At 41.2% G+C, this 23,816-nt stretch overlaps 1 protein-coding gene and 1 long non-coding RNA gene across 7 annotated transcripts in view; both read left to right on the forward strand.

Annotated features, from left to right (window-relative positions):
- Window positions 1-23,816, forward strand: part of LOC118382081 (dystrophin-like) — a 106,285-nt gene that overhangs the window by 68,438 nt on the left and 14,031 nt on the right. Inside the window, exons 20-22 of one of the 2 annotated variants that reach the window (XM_052505018.1) lie at window positions 5,708-5,746; window positions 9,787-9,852; window positions 11,270-11,409. In XM_052505018.1, the coding sequence (XP_052360978.1) occupies window positions 5,708-5,746; window positions 9,787-9,852; window positions 11,270-11,339 (175 nt within the window). In that variant the 3' untranslated portion in view covers window positions 11,340-11,409. Of the gene's footprint in view, window positions 1-5,707; window positions 5,747-9,786; window positions 9,853-11,269; window positions 11,410-23,816 lie in introns of those variants that run through there. The other variant, XM_052505020.1, reaches the window with a different exon arrangement.
- LOC127921292 (uncharacterized) lies at window positions 5,758-9,780 on the forward strand. Of its 5 annotated transcripts, XR_008108643.1 has the most exons (4): window positions 5,758-5,979; window positions 6,125-6,234; window positions 6,496-8,107; window positions 8,443-9,780. It is a non-coding gene; the product is annotated as an uncharacterized LOC127921292 (long non-coding RNA). The 5 variants fall into 5 exon arrangements; XR_008108641.1 differs by lacking the exon at window positions 6,125-6,234 and having other exon boundaries at window positions 5,758-6,089; XR_008108642.1 differs by lacking the exon at window positions 5,758-5,979 and having other exon boundaries at window positions 6,096-6,234.

Genomic DNA, 23,816 nt, shown 5'->3' on the forward strand with positions numbered 1-23,816 from the left:
TCTCTCTGTGTGTGTGTGTGCCTGTGTATCTCTGTGTGTGGTGTGTGTGTGTGTGTGTGTGTGTGTGTGTGTGTGTGTGTGTGTATCTGCGTGTGTGTGTCTGCGTGTGTGTGTGTGTGTGTGCCTGTGTATCTGTGTGGGCGTGCCTGTGTATCTCTCTGTGTGTGTGTGTGTGTGCCTGTGTATCTGTGTGTGTGTGTGTGTGCCTGTGTATCTCTGTGTGTGTGTGTGCCTGTGTATCTCTCTCTATGTGTGTGTGTGTGCCTGTGTATCTTCTCTCTGTGTGTGTGTGTGTGTGTGTGTGTGTGTGTGTGTGTGTGTGTGTGTGTGTGTGTGTGTGTGTGTGTGTGTGTGTGTGTGTGTGTGTGTGTGTGTGTGTGTGTGTATCTCTGTCTCTGTGATTATGTCTACTTGTCCTTGGCCTGAATTGTTCAATGAGTGATTTCTTTAGTTGTCTTGCTCTGGTAAATTCAGATTTATTTGATGTCAGTGAACGCTTGTGTGTGTGTGTGTGTGTGTGTGTGTGTGTGTGTGTGTGTGTGTGTGTGTGTGTGTGTGTGTGTGTGTGTGTGTGTGTGTGTGTGTGTGTCTGTGTGTGTGTGTGTGTGTGTGTGTGTGTGTGTGTGTGTGTGTGTGTGTGTGTGTGTGTGTGTGTGTGTGTGTGTGTGTGTGTGTGTGTGTGTGTGTGTGTGTGTGTGTGTGTGTGTGTGAGAGTTGAGTATGTTTGTGTGTGTGTGAGAGTTGAGTATGTTTGTGTGTGTGTGTGTGAGAGTTAAGTATGTTTGTGTGAGAGTTGAGTATGTTTGTGTGTTTGTGAGAGTTGAGTATGTTTGTGTGTGTGTGAGAGTTGAGTATGTTTGTGTGTGTGTGTGAGAGTTAAGTATGTTTGTGTGAGAGTTGAGTATGTTTGTGTGTTTGTGAGAGTTGAGTATGTTTGTGTGTGTGTGTGTGTGAGTTGTGTATGTTTGTGTGTGTGTGTGAGAGTTGAGTATGTTTGTGTGTGTGTGAGAGTTGAGTATGTTTGTGTGTGTGTGTGAGAGTTAAGTATGTTTGTGTGAGAGTTGAGTATGTTTGTGTGTTTGTGAGAGTTGAGTATGTTTGTGTGTGTGTGAGAGTTGAGTATGTTTGTGTGTGTGTGTGAGAGTTAAGTATGTTTGTGTGAGAGTTGAGTATGTTTGTGTGTTTGTGAGAGTTGAGTATGTTTGTGTGTGTGAGAGTTGAGTATGTTTGTGTGTGTGTGAGAGTTAAGTATGTTTGTGTGAGAGTTGAGTATGTTTGTGTGTGTGTGAGAGTTGAGTATGTTTGTGTGTGTGTGTGAGAGTTAAGTATGTTTGTGTGAGAGTTGAGTATGTTTGTGTGTGTGTGAGAGTTGAGTATGTTTGTGTGTTTGTGAGAGTTGAGTATGTTTTGTGTGTTTGTGAGAGTTGAGTATGTTTGTGTGTGTGTGAGAGTTAAGTATGTTGTGTGTGTGTGTGTGTGTGTGTGTGTGTGTGTGTGAGTGTGTGTGTGTGTGTGTGTGTGTGTGAGAGTTGAGTATGTTTGTGTGTTTGTGAGAGTTGAGTATGTTTGTGTGTGTGTGTGAGAGTTAAGTATGTTTGTGTGAGAGTTGAGTATGTTTATGTGTTTGTGAGAGTTGAGTATGTTTGTGTGTTTGTGTGAGAGTTGAGTATGTTTGTGTGTGTGTGAGAGTTGAGTATGTTTGTGTGTGTGTGAGAGTTAAGTATGTTTGTGTGAGAGTTGAGTATGTTTGTGTGTTTGTGAGAGTTAAGTATGTTTGTGTGAGAGTTGAGTATGTTTGTGTGTGTGTGAGAGTTGAGTATGTTTGTGTGTGTGTGTGTGTGAGAGTTAAGTATGTTTGTGTGAGAGTTGAGTATGTTTATGTGTTTGTGAGAGTTGAGTATGTTTGTGTGTGTGTGAGAGTTGAGTATGTTTGTGTGTGTGTGTGAGAGTTAAGTATGTTTGTGTGTTTGTGAGAGTTGAGTATGTTTGTGTGTGTGTGTGAGAGTTAAGTATGTTTGTGTGAGAGTTGAGTATGTTTGTGTGTGTGTGAGAGTTGAGTATGTTTGTGTGTTTGTGAGAGTTGAGTATGTTTGTGTGTTTGTGAGAGTTGAGTATGTTTGTGTGTGTGTGAGAGTTATGTTTGTGTGTGTGAGAGTTGAGTATGTTTGTGTGTGTGAGAGTTGAGTATGTTTGTGTGTTTGTTAGAGTTGAGTATGTTTGTGTGTTTGTGAGAGTTGAGTATGTTTGTGTGTTTGAGAGTTGAGTATGTTTGTGTGTGTGTGAGAGTTAAGTATGTTTGTGTGAGAGTTGAGTATGTTTGTGTGTTTGTGAGAGTTAAGTATGTTTGTGTGAGAGTTGAGTATGTTTTGTGTGTGTGTGAGAGTTGAGTATGTTTTGTGTGTGTGTGTGTGAGAGTTAAGTATGTTTGTGTGAGAGTTGAGTATGTTTATGTGTTTGTGAGAGTTGAGTATGTTTGTGTGTGTGTGAGAGTTGAGTATGTTTGTGTGTGTGTGTGAGAGTTAAGTATGTTTGTGTGTTTGTGAGAGTTGAGTATGTTTGTGTGTGTGTGTGAGAGTTAAGTATGTTTGTGTGAGAGTTGAGTATGTTTGTGTGTGTGTGAGAGTTGAGTATGTTTGTGTGTTTGTGAGAGTTGAGTATGTTTGTGTGTTTGTGAGAGTTGAGTATGTTTGTGTGTGTGTGAGAGTTAAGTATGTGTGTGTGAGAGTTGAGTATGTTTGTGTGTGTGTGAGAGTTGAGTATGTTTGTGTGTTTGTTAGAGTTGAGTATGTTTGTGTGTTTGTTAGAGTTGAGTATGTTTTGTGTGTGTGTGTGTGAGAGTTAAGTATGTTTATGTGAGAGTTGAGTATGTTTATGTGTTTGTGAGAGTTGAGTATGTTTGTGTGTGTGTGAGAGTTGAGTATGTTTGTGTGTGTGTGTGAGAGTTAAGTATGTTTGTGTGTTTGTGAGAGTTGAGTATGTTTGTGTGTGTGTGAGAGTTAAGTATGTTGTGTGTGAGAGTTGAGTATGTTTGTGTGTGTGTGAGAGTTGAGTATGTTTGTGTGTTTGTGAGAGTTGAGTATGTTTGTGTGTTTGTGAGAGTTGAGTATGTTTGTGTGTGTGTGAGAGTTAAGTATGTGTGTGTGAGAGTTGAGTATGTTTGTGTGTGTGTGAGAGTTGAGTATGTTTGTGTGTTTGTTAGAGTTGAGTATGTTTGTGTGTGTGTGAGAGTTGAGTATGTTTGTGTGTTTGTTAGAGTTGAGTATGTTTGTGTGTTTGTTAGAGTTGAGTATGTTTGTGTGTTTGTTAGAGTTAAGTATGTTTGTGTGTGTGTGAGAGTTGAGTATGTTTGTGTGTGTGTGAGAGTTGAGTATGTTTGTGTGTTTGTTAGAGTTGAGTATGTTTGTGTGTGTGTGTGAGAGTTGAGTATGTTTGTGTGTGTGTGAGAGTTGAGTATGTTTGTGTGTTTGTTAGAGTTGAGTATGTTTGTGTGTGTGTGTGAGAGTTGAGTATGTTTGTGTGTGTGTGAGAGTTGAGTATGTTTGTGTGTGTGTGAGAGTTGAGTATGTTTGTGTGTGTGTGAGAGTTGAGTATGTTTGTGTGTGTGTGAGAGTTGAGTATGTTTGTGTGTGTGTGAGAGTTGAGTATGTTTGTGTGTTTGTTAGAGTTGAGTATGTTTGTGTGTGTGTGAGAGTTGAGTATGTTTGTGTGTGTGTGAGAGTTGAGTATGTTTGTGTGTGTGTGAGAGTTGAGTATGTTTGTGTGTGTGTGAGAGTTGAGTATGTTTGTGTGTGTGTGAGAGTTGAGTATGTTTGTGTGTGTGTGAGAGTTGAGTATGTTTGTGTGTGTGTGAGAGTTGAGTATGTTTGTGTGTGTGTGAGAGTTGAGTATGTTTGTGTGTGTGTGAGAGTTGAGTATGTTTGTGTGTGTGTGAGAGTTGAGTATGTTTGTGTGTTTGTTAGAGTTGAGTATGTTTTGTGTGTGTGTGAGTAGTTGAGTATGTTTGTGTGTGTGTGAGAGTTGAGTATGTTTGTGTGTGTGTGAGAGTTGAGTATGTTTTGTGTGTGTGAGAGTTGAGTATGTTTGTGTGTGTGTGAGAGTTGAGTATGTTTGTGTGTGTGTGAGAGTTGAGTATGTTTGTGTGTTTGTTAGAGTTGAGTATGTTTGTGTGTGTGTGAGAGTTGAGTATGTTTGTGTGTTTGTTAGAGTTGAGTATGTTTGTGTGTGTGTTAGAGTTGAGTATGTTTGTGTGTTTGTTAGAGTTGAGTATGTTTGTGTGTGTGTGAGAGTTAAGTATGTGTGTGTGAGAGTTGAGTATGTTTGTGTGTTTGTGAGAGTTGAGTATGTTTGTGTGTGTGTTAGAGTTGAGTATGTTTGTGTGTTTGTTAGAGTTGAGTATGTTTGTGTGTGTGTGAGAGTTGAGTATGTTTGTGAGAGTGAGTATGTTTGTTTGTTAGAGTTGAGTATGTTTGTGTGTTTGTTAGAGTTGAGTATGTTTGTGTGTTTGTTAGAGTTGAGTATGTTTGTGTGTGTGTGAGAGTTGAGTATGTTTGTGTGTGTGTGAGAGTTGAGTATGTTTGTGTGTGTGTGAGAGTTGAGTATGTTTGTGTGTGTGTGAGAGTTGAGTATGTTTGTGTGTGTGTGAGAGTTGAGTATGTTTGTGTGTGTGTGAGAGTTGAGTATGTTTGTGTGTGTGTGAGAGTTGAGTATGTTTGTGTGTTTGTTAGAGTTGAGTATGTTTGTGTGTGTGTGAGAGTTGAGTATGTTTGTGTGTTTGTTAGAGTTGAGTATGTTTGTGTGTTTGTTAGAGTTGAGTATGTTTGTGTGTTTGTTAGAGTTGAGTATGTTTGTGTGTTTGTTAGAGTTGAGTATGTTTGTGTGTGTGTGAGAGTTGAGTATGTTTGTGTGTTTGTTAGAGTTGAGTATGTTTGTGTGTTTGTTAGAGTTGAGTATGTTTGTGTGTTTGTTAGAGTTGAGTATGTTTGTGTGTTTGTTAGAGTTGAGTATGTTTGTGTGTTTGTTAGAGTTGAGTATGTTTGTGTGTGTGTGAGAGTTGAGTATGTTTGTGTGTGTGTGAGAGTTGAGTATGTTTGTGTGTGTGTGAGAGTTGAGTATGTTTGTGTGTGTGTTAGAGTTGAGTATGTTTGTGTGTGTGTGAGAGTTGAGTATGTTTGTGTGTTTGTTAGAGTTGAGTATGTTTGTGTGTGTGTGAGAGTTGAGTATGTTTGTGTGTTTGTTAGAGTTGAGTATGTTTGTGTGTTTGTTAGAGTTGAGTATGTTTGTGTGTTTGTTAGAGTTGAGTATGTTTGTGTGTTTGTTAGAGTTGAGTATGTTTGTGTGTGTGTGAGAGTTGAGTATGTTTGTGTGTTTGTTAGAGTTGAGTATGTTTGTGTGTTTGTTAGAGTTGAGTATGTTTGTGTGTTTGTTAGAGTTGAGTATGTTTGTGTGTTTGTTAGAGTTGAGTATGTTTGTGTGTTTGTTAGAGTTGAGTATGTTTGTGTGTGTGTGAGAGTTGAGTATGTTTGTGTGTTTGTTAGAGTTGAGTATGTTTGTGTGTTTGTTAGAGTTGAGTATGTTTGTGTGTTTGTTAGAGTTGAGTATGTTTGTGTGTTTGTTAGAGTTGAGTATGGGGACGTGAGTGTTTGTTCTAATGTGTTTTGATGTGAGGCCCTGCGTCTCATGTCCTCATCTCACCTCTCCTGTGTTCCAGTCCCGTAACTCTGATCAACTTCTGGCCGGTAGATCATGCGTGAGTACCCTGTTCAGTGTCATTCATTCAGACAGACAGACAGACAGACAGACAGACAGACAGACAGACAGACAGACAGACAGACAGACAGACAGACAGACAGACAGACAGACAGACAGACAGACAGACAGACAGACAGACAGACAGACAGACAGACGTTATCTGTCATACAAAGTACTGTAGTCTATGTCATGTTATAACTCATCCTGTTACTGTACTGTAGTCTATATCATGTTATAACTCATCCTGTTACTGTAGTCTATATCAGGTTATAACTCATCCTGTCACTGTACTGTAGTCTATATCATGTTATAACTCATCCTGTTACTGTAGTCTATATCATGTTATAACTCATCCTGTCACTGTAGTCTATATCAGGTTATAACTCATCCTGTCACTGTAGTCTATATCATGTTATAACTCATCCTGTCACTGTACTGTAGTCTATATCATGTTATAACTCATCCTGTCACTGTAGTCTATATCATGTTATAACTCATCCTGTTACTGTACTGTAGTCTATATCATGTTATAACTCATCCTGTTACTGTAGTCTATATCATGTTATAACTCATCCTGTTACTGTAGTCTATATCATGTTATAACTCATCCTGTCACTGTACTCTAGTCTATGTCATGTTATAACTCATCCTGTCACTGTACTGTAGTCTATATCATGTTATAACTCATCCTGTTACTGTAGTCTATATCATGTTATAACTCATCCTGTCACTGTAGTCTTATATCAGGTTATAACTCATCCTGTCACTGTACTGTAGTCTATATCATGTTATAACTCATCCTGTTACTGTAGTCTATATCATGTTATAACTCATCCTGTCACTGTAGTCTTATATCAGGTTATAACTCATCCTGTCACTGTACTGTAGTCTATATCATGTTATAACTCATCCTGTTACTGTAGTCTATATCATGTTATAACTCATCCTGTCACTGTAGTCTTATATCAGGTTATAACTCATCCTGTCACTGTACTGTAGTCTATATCATGTTATAACTCATCCTGGCTATATAGAGCTCTGTGGTTCATATTGACATGACACTGTGCTGTGGGTGCTGGGGGCTATATAGAGCTCTGTGGTTCATATTGACATGACACTGTGCTGTGGGTGCTGGGGGCTATATAGAGCTCTGTGGTTCATATTGACATGACACTGTGCTGTGGGTGCTGGGGGCTATATAGAGCTCTGTGGTTCATATTGACATGACACTGTGCTGTGGGTGCTGGGGGCTATATAGAGCTCTGTGGTTCATATTGACATGTCACTGTGCTGTGGGTGCTGGGGGCTATATAGAGCTCTGTGGTTCATATTGACATGTCACTGTGCTGTGGGTGCTGGGGGCTATATAGAGCTCTGTGGTTCATATTGACATGACACTGTGCTGTAGGTGCTGGGGCTATATAGAGCTCTGTGGTTCATATTGACATGACACTGTGCTGTGGGTGCTAGGGGCTATATAGAGCTCTGTGGTTCATATTGACATGACACTGTGCTGTGGGTGCTAGGGGCTATATAGAGCTCTGTGGTTCATATTGACATGACACTGTGCTGTGGGTGCTGGGGGCTATATAGAGCTCTGTGGTTCATATTGACATGACACTGTGCTGTGGGTGCTGGGGGCTATATAGAGCTCTGTGGTTCATATTGACATGACACTGTGCTGTGGGTGCTGGGGGCTATATAGAGCTCTGTGGTTCATATTGACATGTCACTGTGCTGTGGGTGCTGGGGGCTATATAGAGCTCTGTGGTTCATATTGACATGTCACTGTGCTGTGGGTGCTGGGGGCTATATAGAGCTCTGTGGTTCATATTGACATGACACTGTGCTGTGGGTGCTAGGGGCTATATAGAGCTCTGTGGTTCATATTGACATGACACTGTGCTGTGGGTGCTGGGGGCTATATAGAGCTCTGTGGTTCATATTGACATGACACTGTGCTGTGGGTGCTGGGGGCTATATAGAGCTCTGTGGTTCATATTGACATGTCACTGTGCTGTGGGTGCTAGGGGCTATATAGAGCTCTGTGGTTCATATTGACATGACACTGTGCTGTGGGTGCTAGGGGCTATATAGAGCTCTGTGGTTCATATTGACATGTCACTGTGCTGTGGGTGCTAGGGGCTATATAGAGCTCTGTGGTTCATATTGACATGTCACTGTGCTGTGGGTGCTGGGGGCTATATAGAGCTCTGTGGTTCATATTGACATGTCACTGTGCTGTGGGTGCTGGGGGCTATATAGAGCTCTGTGGTTCATATTGACATGTCACTGTGCTGTGGGTGCTGGGGGCTATATAGAGCTCTGTGGTTCATATTGACATGTCACTGTGCTGTGGGTGCTAGGGGCTATATAGAGCTCTGTGGTTCATATTGACATGTCACTGTGCTGTGGGTGCTGGGGCTATATAGAGCTCTGTGGTTCATATTGACATGACACTGTGCTGTGGGTGCTGGGGGCTATATAGAGCTCTGTGGTTCATATTGACATGACACTGTGCTGTGGGTGCTAGGGGCTATATAGAGCTCTGTGGTTCATATTGACATGACACTGTGCTGTGGGTGCTGGGGGCTATATAGAGCTCTGTGGTTCATATTGACATGACACTGTGCTGTGGGTGCTGGGGGCTATATAGAGCTCTGTGGTTCATATTGACATGACACTGTGCTGTAGGTGCTGGGGGCTATATAGAGCTCTGTGGTTCATATTGACATGACACTGTGCTGTGGGTGCTGGGGCTATATAGAGCTCTGTGGTTCATATTGACATGACACTGTGCTGTGGGTGCTGGGGGCTATATAGAGCTCTGTGGTTCATATTGACATGTCACTGTGCTGTGGGTGCTGGGGGCTATATAGAGCTCTGTGGTTCATATTGACATGTCACTGTGCTGTGGGTGCTGGGGGCTATATAGAGCTCTGTGGTTCATATTGACATGACACTGTGCTGTGGGTGCTGGGGGCTATATAGAGCTCTGTGGTTCATATTGACATGACACTGTGCTGTGGGTGCTGGGGGCTATATAGAGCTCTGTGGTTCATATTGACATGACACTGTGCTGTGGGTGCTGGGGGCTATATAGAGCTCTGTGGTTCATATTGACATGACACTGTGCTGTGGGTGCTGGGGGCTATATAGAGCTCTGTGGTTCATATTGACATGTCACTGTGCTGTGGGTGCTGGGGGCTATATAGAGCTCTGTGGTTCATATTGACATGACACTGTGCTGTGGGTGCTGGGGGCTATATAGAGCTCTGTGGTTCATATTGACATGACACTGTGCTGTGGGTGCTGGGGGCTATATAGAGCTCTGTGGTTCATATTGACATGACACTGTGCTGTGGGTGCTGGGGGCTATATAGAGCTCTGTGGTTCATATTGACATGACACTGTGCTGTGGGTGCTGGGGGCTATATAGAGCTCTGTGGTTCATATTGACATGACACTGTGCTGTGGGTGCTGGGGGCTATATAGAGCTCTGTGGTTCATATTGACATGACACTGTGCTGTGGGTGCTGGGGGCTATATAGAGCTCTGTGGTTCATATTGACATGACACTGTGCTGTGGGTGCTGGGGGCTATATAGAGCTCTGTGGTTCATATTGACATGACACTGTGCTGTGGGTGCTGGGGGCTATATAGAGCTCTGTGGTTCATATTGACATGACACTGTGCTGTGGGTGCTGGGGGCTATATAGAGCTCTGTGGTTCATATTGACATGACACTGTGCTGTGGGTGCTGGGGGCTATATAGAGCTCTGTGGTTCATATTGACATGACACTGTGCTGTGGGTGCTGGGGGCTATATAGAGCTCTGTGGTTCATATTGACATGACACTGTGCTGTAGGTGCTAGGGGCTATATAGAGCTCTGTGGTTCATATTGACATGACACTGTCTAGTGGACCTGTTGAAGCGTGTTGTCTGGATCATAACCGCTGACATCTTTAGGTTTTATTCCCTCTGGGTCTTTCTCTTTCGTTCTCTTCCACTCCTCTCCTCTCTCTCCTGTCTGTAGGCCTGCGTCCTCCCCCCAGCTTTCCCATGACGACACACATTCACGCATCGAGCATTACGCCAGCCGGTAAGATAAAGACACACGTGTATTTACGTAGTTAGACTCTAATCTCTCAGCTACTGATTGACTGTAGAGTTACTGTGTCCAGGAGTATAGACTCACTCACTGAATGTTGAACTTTAGACCTCGTGACAACCAGATACTAACAGGCATTATCGTGTAATCCTGATTCCACCTTCAGTAGAGGTTTTTCTCCCTGTTTACTAAACTGGTGAATCTTTACTCTGTAACCGTTTACCTGAGGCTTGTACCATGATATTCATCCCAGAGTCCAGGGTCTACCACTGAATTGTCCTGGAACAATAGAGATGGTATTCAGCCCAGAGTCCAGGGTCTACCACTGAATTGTCCTGGAACAATAGAGATGGTATTCAGAATTGTCCTGGAACAATAGAGATGGTATTCAGCCCAGAGTCTACCACTGAATTGTCCTGGAACAATAGAGATGGTATTCAGCCCAGAGTCTACCACTGAATTGTCCTGGAACAATAGAGATGGTATTCAGCCCAGAGTCTACCACTGAATTGTCCTGGAACAATAGAGATGGTATTCAGCCCAGAGTCTACCACTGAATTGTCCTGGAACAATAGAGATGGTATTCAGCCCAGAGTCTACCACTGAATTGTCCTGGAACAATAGAGATTCAGCCCAGATGGTATTCAGCCCAGAGTCTACCACTGAATTGTCCTGGAACAATAGAGATGGTATTCAGCCCAGAGTCTACCACCACTACCACTTGTCCTGGAACAATAGAGATGGTATTCAGCCCAGAGTCTACCACTGAATTGTCCTGGAACAATAGAGATGGTATTCAGCCCAGAGTCTACCACTGAATTGTCCTGGAACAATAGAGATGGTATTGGAACAATAGAGATGGTAGCCCAGAGTCTACCACTGAATTGTCCTGGAACAATAGAGATGGTATTCAGCCCAGAGTCTACCACTGAATTGTCCTGGAACAATAGAGAGTATGCCCAGAGTCTACCACTGAATTGCCCTGGAACATTAGAGATGGTATTCAGCCCAGAGTCGACCACTGAATTGCCCTGGAACAATAGAGATGGTATTCAGTCCAGGGTCGACCACTGAATTGCCCTGGAACATTAGAGATGGTATTCAGCCCAGAGTCGACCACTGAATTGCCCTGGAACAATAGAGATGGTATTCAGCCCAGAGTCGACCACTGAATTGCCCTGGAACATTAGAGATGGTATTCAGTCCAGGGTCGACCACTGAATTGCCCTGGAACATTAGAGATGGTATTCAGTCCAGGGTCGACCACTGAATTGTCCTGGAACAATAGAGATGGTATTCAGCCCAGAGTCGACCACTGAATTGCCCTGGACAGTGCTGCTCATTCTGTACTAATGGTAGTGAAATGAGTGGAATGTGACTACTGAAATGAATGTGTCTCCCCCCACAGGTTAGCTGAAATGGAGAACCGTAATGGATCTTATCTGAATGACAGTATCTCACCCAATGAGAGCATGTGAGCCCACCCCTTCCTCTTTCAATCCTGTCGTTGATTGGCTTGCTTTGTGAATTGTCTCAGTGGGTTAGGTATGAAGCTGTGTTGTCTCTGTGAGGTGGGTTCTGTCTAGAGCAGTCATGAGTAACACTTGGAGTCTCCTACGGATGGTTTTTAAAGGTTCATTTAACTATCCACTAAACCGAGCACGATGAAGAGTTGAAATGATCAAATAACTATCACACAAACTGTTCATCGGACACGCTGTTGAATATCAACAAAGTTGCAGTTTGAGCATCTATAGACCTTCTATAGACCATCTATAGTTATAGACCATCTATAGACCTTCTATAGACCATCTATAGTTATAGACCATCTATAGACCATCTATAGTTATAGACCATCTATAGACCTTCTATAGACCATCTATAGACCATCTATAGTTATAGACCATCTATAGACCTTCTATAGACCATCTATAGTTATAGACCATCTATAGACCTTCTATAGACCATCTATAGTTATAGACCATCTATAGACCTTCTATAGTTATAGACCATCTATAGACCTTCTATAGACCATCTATAGTTATAGACCATCTATAGACCTTCTATAGACCATCTATAGTTATAGACCATCTATAGACCTTCTATAGTTATAGACCATTATAGACCATCTATAGACCTTCTATAGACCATCTATAGTTATAGACCATCTATAGACCTTCTATAGACCATCTATAGTTATAGACCATCTATAGACCTTCTATAGACCATCTATAGTTATAGACCATCTATAGACCTTCTATAGACCATCTATAGTTATAGACCATCTATAGACCTTCTATAGACCATCTATAGTTATAGACCATCTATAGACCTTCTATAGACCATCTATAGTTATAGACCATCTATAGACCATCTATAGTTATAGACCATCTATAGACCTTCTATAGACCATCTATAGTTATAGACCATCTATAGACCTTCTATAGACCATCTATAGTTATAGACCATCTATAGACCTTCTATAGACCATCTATAGTTATAGACCATCTATAGACCTTCTATAGACCATCTATAGTTATAGACCATCTATAGTTATAGACCATCTATAGACCATCTATAGTTATAGACCATCTATAGTTATAGACCATCAATAGACCATCTATAGACCATCTATAGACCATCTATAGTTATAGACCATCTATAGACCATCTATAGACCATCTATAGACCATCTATAGTTATAGACCATCTATAGACCATCTATAGACCATCTATAGACCATCTATAGACCTTCTATAGACCATCTATAGTTATAGACCATCTATAGACCTTCTATAGACCATCTATAGTTATAGACCATCTATAGACCTTCTATAGACCATCTATAGTTATAGACCATCTATAGACCATCTATAGACCATCTATTGACCATCTATAGACCATCTATAGTTATAGACCATCTATTGACCATCTATAGCTACAGACCATCTATAGACCATCTACAGACCCTCTATAGACCATCTATAGTTATAGACCATCTACAGACCCTCTATAGACCATCTATAGTTATAGACCATCTATAGACCATCTACAGACACCATCTATACACCATCTATAGACCATCTACAGACCCTCTATAGACCATCTATAGTTATAGAACATCTATAGACCATCTATAGACCATCTATAGACCATCTATAGCTACAGACCATCTATAGACCATCTATAGACCATCTATAGACCATCTATAGACCATCTATAGACCATTTATAGACCATCTATAGTTATAGACCATCTATTGACCATCTATAGCTACAGACCATCTATAGACCATCTACAGACCCTCTATAGACCATCTATAGTTATAGACCATCTATATATAGACCATCTATAGACCATCTATAGACCATCTATAGACCATCTATAGTTATAGACCATCTATAGACCATCTATAGACCATCTATAGACCATCTATAGACCATCTATAGACCATCTATAGACCATCTATAGACCATCTATAGACCATCTATAGACCATCTATAGACCATCTATAGTTATAGACCATCTATAGACCATCTATAGACCATCTATAGTTATAGACCATCTATAGACCATCTATAGACCATCTATAGACCATCTATAGACCATCTATAGACCATCTATAGACCATCTATAGACCATCTATAGACCATCTATATAGACCATCTATAGACCATCTATAGACCATCTATAGACCATCTATAGACCATCTATAGTTATAGACCATCTATAGACCATCTATAGACCATCTATAGACCATCTATAGACCATCTATAGACCATCTATAGACCATCTATAGACCATCTATAGACCATCTATAGACCATCTATAGACCATCTATAGACCATCTATAGACCATCTATAGACCATCTATAGACGATCTATAGACCATCTATAGACCATCTATAGACCATCTATAGACCATCTATAGACCATCTATAGACCATCTATAGACCATCTATAGACCATCTATTGACCATCTATAGCTACAGACCATCTATAGACCATCTATAGACCATCTATAGACCATCTATAGTTATAGACCATCTATAGACCATCTATAGACCATCTATAGACCATCTATAGATCTATAGACCATCTATAGACCATCTATAGACCATCTATCTATAGACCATCTATAGACCATCTATAGACCATCTATAGACCATCTATAGACCATCTATAGACCATCTATAGACCATCTATAGACCATCTATAGACCATCTATAGACCATCTATAGACCATCTATAGACCATCTATAGACCATCTATAGACCATCTATAGACCATCTATAGACCATCTATAGACCATCTATAGACCATCTATAGACCATCTATAGACCATCTATAGACCATCTATAGACCATCTATAGACCATCTATAGACCATCTATAGACCATCTATAGACCATCTATAGACCATCTGTAGACCATCTATAGACCATCTATAGGGAACAATCCAAATACAATGTTGTCCTGTCAGGCTTTTATCAGTGAACTATAGAGAATCATCTGTGGATGTTCTTCTATCATTGGCTACTTTCATAAATCTCCTCCAATCCCTGTCTATGCACATGACAGCTCTCTTAACATATATTTGATAAGTCCTTTCTCAGAGCGCAGAACAAGTGTTAGAGGCTTAATGTTTGAGCGACTGATAAGTGGGATACCTGCTATTATTACAATGTTTCACAGACAGACACACAGAGAGAGAGAGAGAGAGAGAGAGAGAGAGAGAGAGAGAGACAGAGAGAGAGACAGAGAGAGATAGTTACAGAGAGAGAGAGAGATACAGAGATAGATACAGAGAGAGATAGTTACAGAGAGAGACAGAGAGAGATAGATACAGAGAGAGACAGAGAGAGATAGATACAGAGAGAGACAGAGAGAGATAGATACAGAGAGAGACAGAGAGAGATAGATACAGAGGGAGACAGAGATAGATACAGAGGGAGACAGAGAGAGACAGATACAGAGAGAGATAGATACAGAGGGAGACAGAGAGAGATAGATACAGAGAGAGACGGATACAGAGAGAGAGCCCATCACATGCAAGTTATAACCCAACCCCCAAGCCAACAGCCAGAATGATATCACAACTTTAGACCCTACCCCCAAGCCATAGAGCCAGAATGATATCACAACTTTAACCCTACCCCCAAGCCAACAGCCAGAATGATATCACAACTTTAACCCTACCCCCAAGCCAACAGCCAGAATGATATCACAACTTTAACCCTACCCCCAAGCCAACAGCCAGAATGATATCACAACTTTAACCCTACCCCCAAGCCAACAGCCAGAATGATATCACAACTTTAACCCTACCCCCAAGCCAACAGCCAGAATGATATCACAACTTTAACCCTACCCCCAAGCCAACAGCCAGAATGATATCACAACTTTAACCCTACCCCCAAGCCAACAGCCAGAATGATATCACAACTTTAACCCCCAAGCCAACAGCCAGAATGATATCACAACTTTAACCCTACCCCCAAGCCAACAGCCAGAATGATATCACAACTTTAACCCTACCCCCAAGCCAACAGCCAGAATGTTATCACAACTTTAACCCTACCCCCAAGCCAACATGTTAATGATATCACAACTTTAACCCAACCCCCAAGCCAACATGTTAATGATATCACAACTTTAACCCTAACCCCAAGCCAACAGCCAGAATGATATCACAACGTTAACCCAACCCCCAAGCCAACATGTTAATGATATCACAACTTTAACCCAACCCCAAGACAACAGCCTGAATGATATCACAACTTTAACCCAACCCCCAAGCCAACATGTTAATGATATCACAACTTTAACCCAACCCCCAAGCCAACAGCCAGAATGATATCACAACTTTAACCCAACCCCAAGCCAACATGTTAATGATATCACAACTTTAACTATTGACCCCAAGCCAACAGGTTAATGATATCACAACTTTAACCCCCAAGCCAACAGGTTAATGATATCACAGCTTTAACCTATAGACAAGCCAACAGGTTAATGATATCACAACTTTAACCTCCAAGCCAACAGGTTAATGATATCACAACTTTAACCCCAAGCCAACAGGTTAATGATATCACAACTTTAACCCAACCCCCAAGCCAACAGGTTAATGATATCACAACTTTAACAGGTTAATGATATCAACCCCAAGCCAACAGTTAATGATATCACAACTTTAACCCTACCCTCAAGCCAACAGGTTAATGATATCACAACTTTAGTTACCCCCAAGCCAACAGCCAGAATGATATCACAACTTTAACCCTACCCCAAGCCAACAGGTTAATGATATCACAACTTTAACCCCCAAGCCAACAGGTTAATGATATCACATCTTTAACCCACCCCCCAGCCAACAGGTTAATGATATCACAACTTTAACCCCCAAGCCAACAGGTTAATGATATCACAACTTTAACCCCCAAGCCAACAGGTTAATGATATCACAACTTTAACCCCTAAGCCAACAGGTTAATGATATCACAACTTTAACCCTCCAAGCCAACAGGTTAATGATATCACAACTTTAACCCAACCCCCAGCCAACAGGTTAATGATATCACAACTTTAACCCCCAAGCCAACAGGTTAATGATATCACAACTTTAACCCCCAGCCAACAGGTTAATGATATCACAACTTTAACCCCCAAGCCAACAGGTTAATGATATCACAACTTTAACCCCCTAAGCCAACAGCCAGTTAATGATATCACAACTTTAACCCTCCAAGCCAACAGGTTAATGATATCACTTCTTTAACCCAACCCCCAGCCAACAGGTTAATGATATCACAACTTTAACCCCCAAGCCAACAGGTTAATGATATCACAACTTTAACCCCCAAGCCAACAGGTTAATGATATCACAACTTTAACCCCCAAGCCAACAGGTTAATGATATCACAACTTTAACCCCCAAGCCAACAGGTTAATGATATCACAACTTTAACACCCAAGCCAACAGGTTAATGATATCACAACTTTAACCCCCAAGCCAACAGGTTAATGATATCACAACTTTAACCCTCCAAGCCAACAGGTTAATGATATCACAACTTTAACCCCCAGCCAACAGGTTAATGATATCACAACTTTAACCCCCAAGCCAACAGGTTAATGATATCACAACTTTAACCCCCAAGCCAACAGGTTAATGATATCACAACTTTAACCCCCAAGCCAACAGGTTAATGATATCACAACTTTAACCCCCCAGCCAACAGGTTAATGATATCACAACTTTAACCCCCAAGCCAACAGGTTAATGATATCACAACTTTAATAGCCAACAGGTTAATGATATCACAACTTTAACCCCCAAGCCAACAGGTTAATGATATCACAACTTTAACCCCCAAGCCAACAGGTTAATGATATCACAACTTTAACCCCCAAGCCAACAGGTTAATGATATCACAACTTTAACCCCCAAGCCAACAGGTTAATGATATCACAACTTTAACCCCCAAGCCAACAGTTAATGATATCACAACTTTAACCCCCAAGCCAACAGCCAGTTAATGATATCACAACTTTAACCCTACCCCCAAGCCAACAGCCAGAATGATATCACAACTTTAGACCCCCAAGCCAACAGCCAGTTAATGATATCACAACTTTAACCCTACCCCCAAGCCAACAGTTAATGATATCACAACTTTAACCCTACCCCCAAGCCAACAGCCAGAATGATATCACAACTTTAACCCTACCCCAAGCCAACAGCCAGAATGATATCACAACTTTAACCCTATAGACCAACAGCCAGAATGATATCACAACTTTCTATAGACAACAGCCAGAATGATATCACAACGTTAACCCTACCCCCAATCTAACAGGTTAATGATATCACAACTTTAACCCAACCCCCAAGCCAACATGTTAATGATATCACAACTTTAACCCTACCCCCATTTAGCCACAGCCAGAATGATATCACAACCTTTAACCCTACCCCCAAGCCAACAGGTTAATGATCACATCTTTAACCCAACCCCCAAGCCAACATGTTAATGATATCACAATGTTAAACCCCAAGCCAACAGGTTAATGATATCACAACTTTAACCAACCCCCAAGCCAACAGCCAGAATGATATCACAACTTTAACCCAACCCCCAAGCCAACATGTTAATGATATCACAACTTTAACTCCCAAGCCAACAGGTTAATGATATCACAACTTTAACCCCCAAGCCAACAGGTTAATGATATCACAGCTTTAACCCCCAAGCCAACAGGTTAATGATATCACAACTTTAACCTCCAGAGCCAACAGGTTAATGATATCACAACTTTAACCCCCAGCCAACAGGTTAATGATATCACAACTTTAACCCAGACCCCAAGCCAACAGGTTAATGATATCACAACTTTAACCCAACCCCAAGCCAACAGCCAGAATGATATCACAACTTTAACCCTACCCTCAAGCCAACAGGTTAATGATGTCACAACTTTAACCCTACCCCCAAGCCAACACCAGAATGATATCACAACTTTAACCCTACCCCCAAGCCAACAGGTTAATGATATCACAACTTTAACCCCCAGCCAACAGGTTAATGATATCACATCTTTAACCCCCAGCCAACAGGTTAATGATATCACAACTTTAACCCCCAAGCCAACAGGTTAATGATATCACAACTTTAACCCCCAAGCCAACAGGTTAATGATATCACAACTTTAACCCCTAAGCCAACAGCCAGAATGATATCACAACTTTAACCCTCCAAGCCAACAGGTTAATGATATCACAACTTTAATAGACCCCAGCCAACAGGTTAATGATATCACAACTTTAACCCCCAAGCCAACAGTTTAATGATATCACAACTTTAACCCCCAAGCCAACAGGTTAATGATATCACAACTTTAACCCCCAAGCCAACAGGTTAATGATATCACAACTTTAACCCCTAAGCCAACAGCCAGAATGATATCACAACTTTAACCCTCCAAGCCAACAGGTTAATGATATCACAACTTTAACCATCCCCAGCCAACAGGTTAATGATATCACAACTTTAACCCCCAGCCAACAGTTTAATGATATCACAACTTTAACCCCCAAGCCAACAGGTTAATGATATCACAACTTTAAGAGCCAACAGGTTAATGATATCACAACTTTAACCCCCTATAGCCAACAGGTTAATGATATCACAACTTTAACCCTCCAAGCCAACAGGTTAATGATATCACAACTTTAACCCCAAGCCAACAGGTTAATGATCTCACAACTTTAACCCCAAGGCAACAGGTTAATGATATCACAACTTTAACCCCCCAGCCAACAGGTTAATGATATCACAACTAGCTTTAACCCCCAAGCCAACAGGTTAATGATATCACATCTTTAACCCCCAAGCCAACAGGTTAATGATATCACAACTTTAAGAGCCAACAGGTTAATGATATCACAACTTTAACCCCCAAGCCAACAGGTTAATGATATCACAACTTTAACCCCCAAGCCAACAGGTTAATGATATCACAACTTTAACCCCCAGACCAACAGGTTAATGATATCACAACTTTAACCCCCAAGCCAACAGGTTAATGATATCACAACTTTAACCCCCAAGCCAACAGGTTAATGATATCACAACTTTAACCCCCAAGCCAACAGGTTAATTATATCACAACTTTAAGAGCCAACAGGTTAATGATATCACAACTTTAACCCCCAGCCAACAGCCAGAATGATATCACAACTTTAACCCCCAAGCCAACAGCCAGAATGATATCACAACTTTAACCCCCAAGCCATCAGGTTAATGATATCACAACTTTAACCAACCCCCAAGCCAACAGGTTAATGATATCACAACTTTAACCCCCAAGCCAACAGGTTAATGATATCACAACTTTAACCCCCAAGCCAACAGGTTAATGATATCACAACTTTAAGAGCCAACAGGTTAATGATATCACAACTTTAACCCCCAGCCAACAGGTTAATGATATCACAACTTTAACCCCCAAGCCAACAGGTTAATGATATCACAACTTTAACCCCCAACCAACAGGTTAATGATATCACAACTTTAACCCCCAGAGCCAACAGGTTAATGATATCACAACTTTAACCCCCAAGCCAACAGGTTAATGATATCACAACTTTAAGACCAACAGGTTAATGATATCACAACTTTAACCCCCAAGCCAACAGGTTAATGATATCACAACTTTAACCCCCAAGCCAACAGGTTAATGATATCACAACTTTAACCCCCAAGCCAACAGGTTAATGATATCACAACTTTAACCCCCAGCCAACAGGTTAATGATATCACAACTTTAACCCCCAAGCCAACAGGTTAATGATATCACAACTTTAACCCCCACCAACAGGTTAATGATATCACAACTTTAACCCCCAAGCCAACAGGTTAATGATATCACAACTTTAACCCCCAGCCAACAGGTTAATGATATCACAACTTTAACCCCCAGCCAACAGGTTAATGATATCACAACTTTAACCCCCAAGCCAACAGGTTAATGATATCACAACTTTAAGACCAACAGGTTAATGATATCACAACTTTAACCCCCAAGCCAACAGGTTAATGATATCACAACTTTAACCCCTATAGCCAACAGGTTAATGATATCACAACTTTAACCCCCAGCCAACAGGTTAATGATATCACAACTTTAAGAGCCAACAGGTTAATGATATCACAACTTTAACCCCCAAGCCAACAGGTTAATGATATCACAACTTTAACCCCCAGACCAACAGGTTAATGATATCACAACTTTAACCCCCAAGCCAACAGGTTAATGATATCACAACTTTACCCCCCAGAGCCAACAGGTTAATGATATCACAACTTTAACCCCCAAGCCAACAGGTTAATGATATCACAACTTTAACCCCCAAGCCAACAGGTTAATGATATCACAACTTTAACCCCCAAGCCAACAGGTTAATGATATCACACTTTAACCCCCAGCCAACAGGTTAATGATATCACAATCAGGTTAACCATCTAAGCCAACAGGTTAATGATATCACAACTTTATCCCCAGCCATCAGGTTAATGATATCACACTTTAACCCCCAAGCCAACAGGTTAATGATATCACATCTTTAACCCCAGCCAACAGGTTAATGATATCACATCTTTAACCCCCAACCAACAGGTTAATGATATCACAACTTTAACCCCCAAGACCAACAGGTTAATGATATCACACTTTAACCCCCAGCCAACAGGTTAATGATATCACAACTTTAACCCCCAGCCAACAGGTTAATGATATCACAACTTTAACCCCCAAGCCAACAGGTTCATGATACCATCTTTAACCAACCCCAAGACCAACAGGTTAATGATATCACAACTTTAGACCCCCAGCCAACAGGTTAATGATATCACAACTTTATAGACCAACAGGTTAATGATATCACAACTTTAACCCCCAGCCAACAGGTTAATGATATCACATCTTTAACCAGCCAACAGGTTAATGATATCACACTTTAACAGCCATCAGGTTAATGATATCACATTTAATAGCCAACAGGTTAATGATATCAGACTTTAACCCCCAAGACCAGGTTAATGATATCACATCTTTAACCCCCCAGACCAACAGGTTAATGATATCACAACTTTAACCCCCAGCCAACAGGTTAATGATATCACAACTTTAACCCCCAAGCCAACAGGTTAATGATATCCAACTTTACCCCCAAGACAGGTTAATGATATCACAACTTTAACCCCCAGCCAACAGGTTAATGATATCACAACTTTAACCCCCAAGCCCAGGTTAATGATATCACAACTTTAACCCCCAAGCCACCAGGTTAATGATATCACCTTTAACCCTATAGCCAACAGGTTAATGATATCACAACTTTAACCCCCAAGCCAACAGGTTAATGATATCACAACTTTAACCCTACCCCAAGCCAACAGCCAGAATGATATCACAACTTTAACCCTACCCCAAGACCAACAGCCAGAATGATATCACAACTTTAACCCTACCCCCAGAGCCAACAGCCAGAATGATATCACAACTTTAACCCTACCCCAAGCCAACAGCCAGAATGAGATCCAACGTTAACCCTACAAGCTAACAGGTTAATGATATCACAACTTTAACAACCCCAAGCCAACATGTTAATGATATCACAACTTTAACCCTAGACCAACAGCCAGAATGATATCACAACGTTAACCCTACCCCCAAGCCAACAGGTTAATGATATCACAACTTTAACCCAACCCCCAAGCCAACATGTTAATGATATCACAATGTTAACTTTCAACCCCCAAGCCAACAGGTTAATGATATCACAACTTTAACCCAACCCCAAGCCAACAGCCAGAATGATATCACAACTTTAACCCAACCCCAAGCCAACATGTTAATGATATCACAACTTTAACTCCCAAGCCAACAGGTTAATGATATCACAACTTTAACCCCCAAGCCAACAGGTTAATGATATCACAGCTTTAACCCCCAAGCCAACAGGTTAATGATATCACAACTTTAACCTCCAAGCCAACAGGTTAATGATATCACAACTTTAACCCCAAGCCAACAGGTTAATGATATCACAACTTTAACCCAACCCCAAGCCAACAGGTTAATGATATCACAACTTTAACCCAACCCCCAAGCCAACAGCCAGAATGATATCACAACTTTAACCCTACCCTCAAGCCAACAGGTTAATGATGTCACAACTTTAACCCTACCCCCAAGCCAACAGCCAGAATGATATCACAACTTTAACCCTACCCCAAGCCAACAGGTTAATGATATCACAACTTTAACCCCCAAGCCAACAGGTTAATGATATCACATCTTTAACCCCCAGAGGAACAGGTTAATGATATCACAACTTTAACCCCCAAGCCAACAGGTTAATGATATCACAACTTTAACCCCCAAGCCAACAGGTTAATGATATCACAACTTTAACCCCTAAGCCAACAGCCAGAATGATATCACAACTTTAACCCTCCAAGCCAACAGGTTAATGATATCACAACTTTAACCCAACCCCCAGCCAACAGGTTAATGATATCACAACTTTAACCCCCAAGCCAACAGTTTAATGATATCACAACTTTAGATAGCCAACAGGTTAATGATATCACAACTTTAACCCCCAGAGCCAACAGGTTAATGATATCACAACTTTAAGAGACAGCCAGAATGATATCACAACTTTAACCCTCCAAGCCAACAGGTTAATGATATCACAACTTTAACCCCCAGCCAACAGGTTAATGATATCACAACTTTAACCCCCAAGCCAACAGGTTAATGATATCACAACTTTAACCCCCAGCCAACAGGTTAATGATATCACAACTTTAACCCCCAAGCCAACAGGTTAATGATATCACAACTTTAACCCCCAGCCAACAGGTTAATGATATCACAACTTTAACCCCCAACCAACAGGTTAATGATATCACAACTTTAACCCCCAAGCCAACAGGTTAATGATATCACAACTTTAACCCCCAGCCACAGGTTAAGATATCACAACTTTAACAGAGGTTAATGATATCACAACTTTAACCCCCAGCCAACAGGATGATATCACAACTTTACAAGAGCCAACAGGTTAATGATATCACAACTTTAACCCCCAGCCAACAGGTTAATGATATCACAACTTTAACCCCCAGAGCCAACAGGTTAATGATATCACAACTTTAACCCCCAGCCAACAGGTTAATGATATCACAACTTTAACCCCCAGAGCCAACAGGTTAATGATATCACAACTTTAACCCCCAGCCAACAGGTTAATGATATCACAACTTTAACCCCCAGCCAACAGGTTAATGATATCACAACTTTAACCCCCAAGCCAACAGGTTAATGATATCACACTTTAACCCCCAGCCAACAGGTTAATGATATCACAACTTTAACCCCCAGC

This window comes from Oncorhynchus keta, unplaced genomic scaffold (genome assembly GCF_023373465.1).
Source record: "Oncorhynchus keta strain PuntledgeMale-10-30-2019 unplaced genomic scaffold, Oket_V2 Un_contig_2190_pilon_pilon, whole genome shotgun sequence".
Classification (NCBI taxonomy): Eukaryota; Metazoa; Chordata; class Actinopteri; order Salmoniformes; family Salmonidae; genus Oncorhynchus; species Oncorhynchus keta.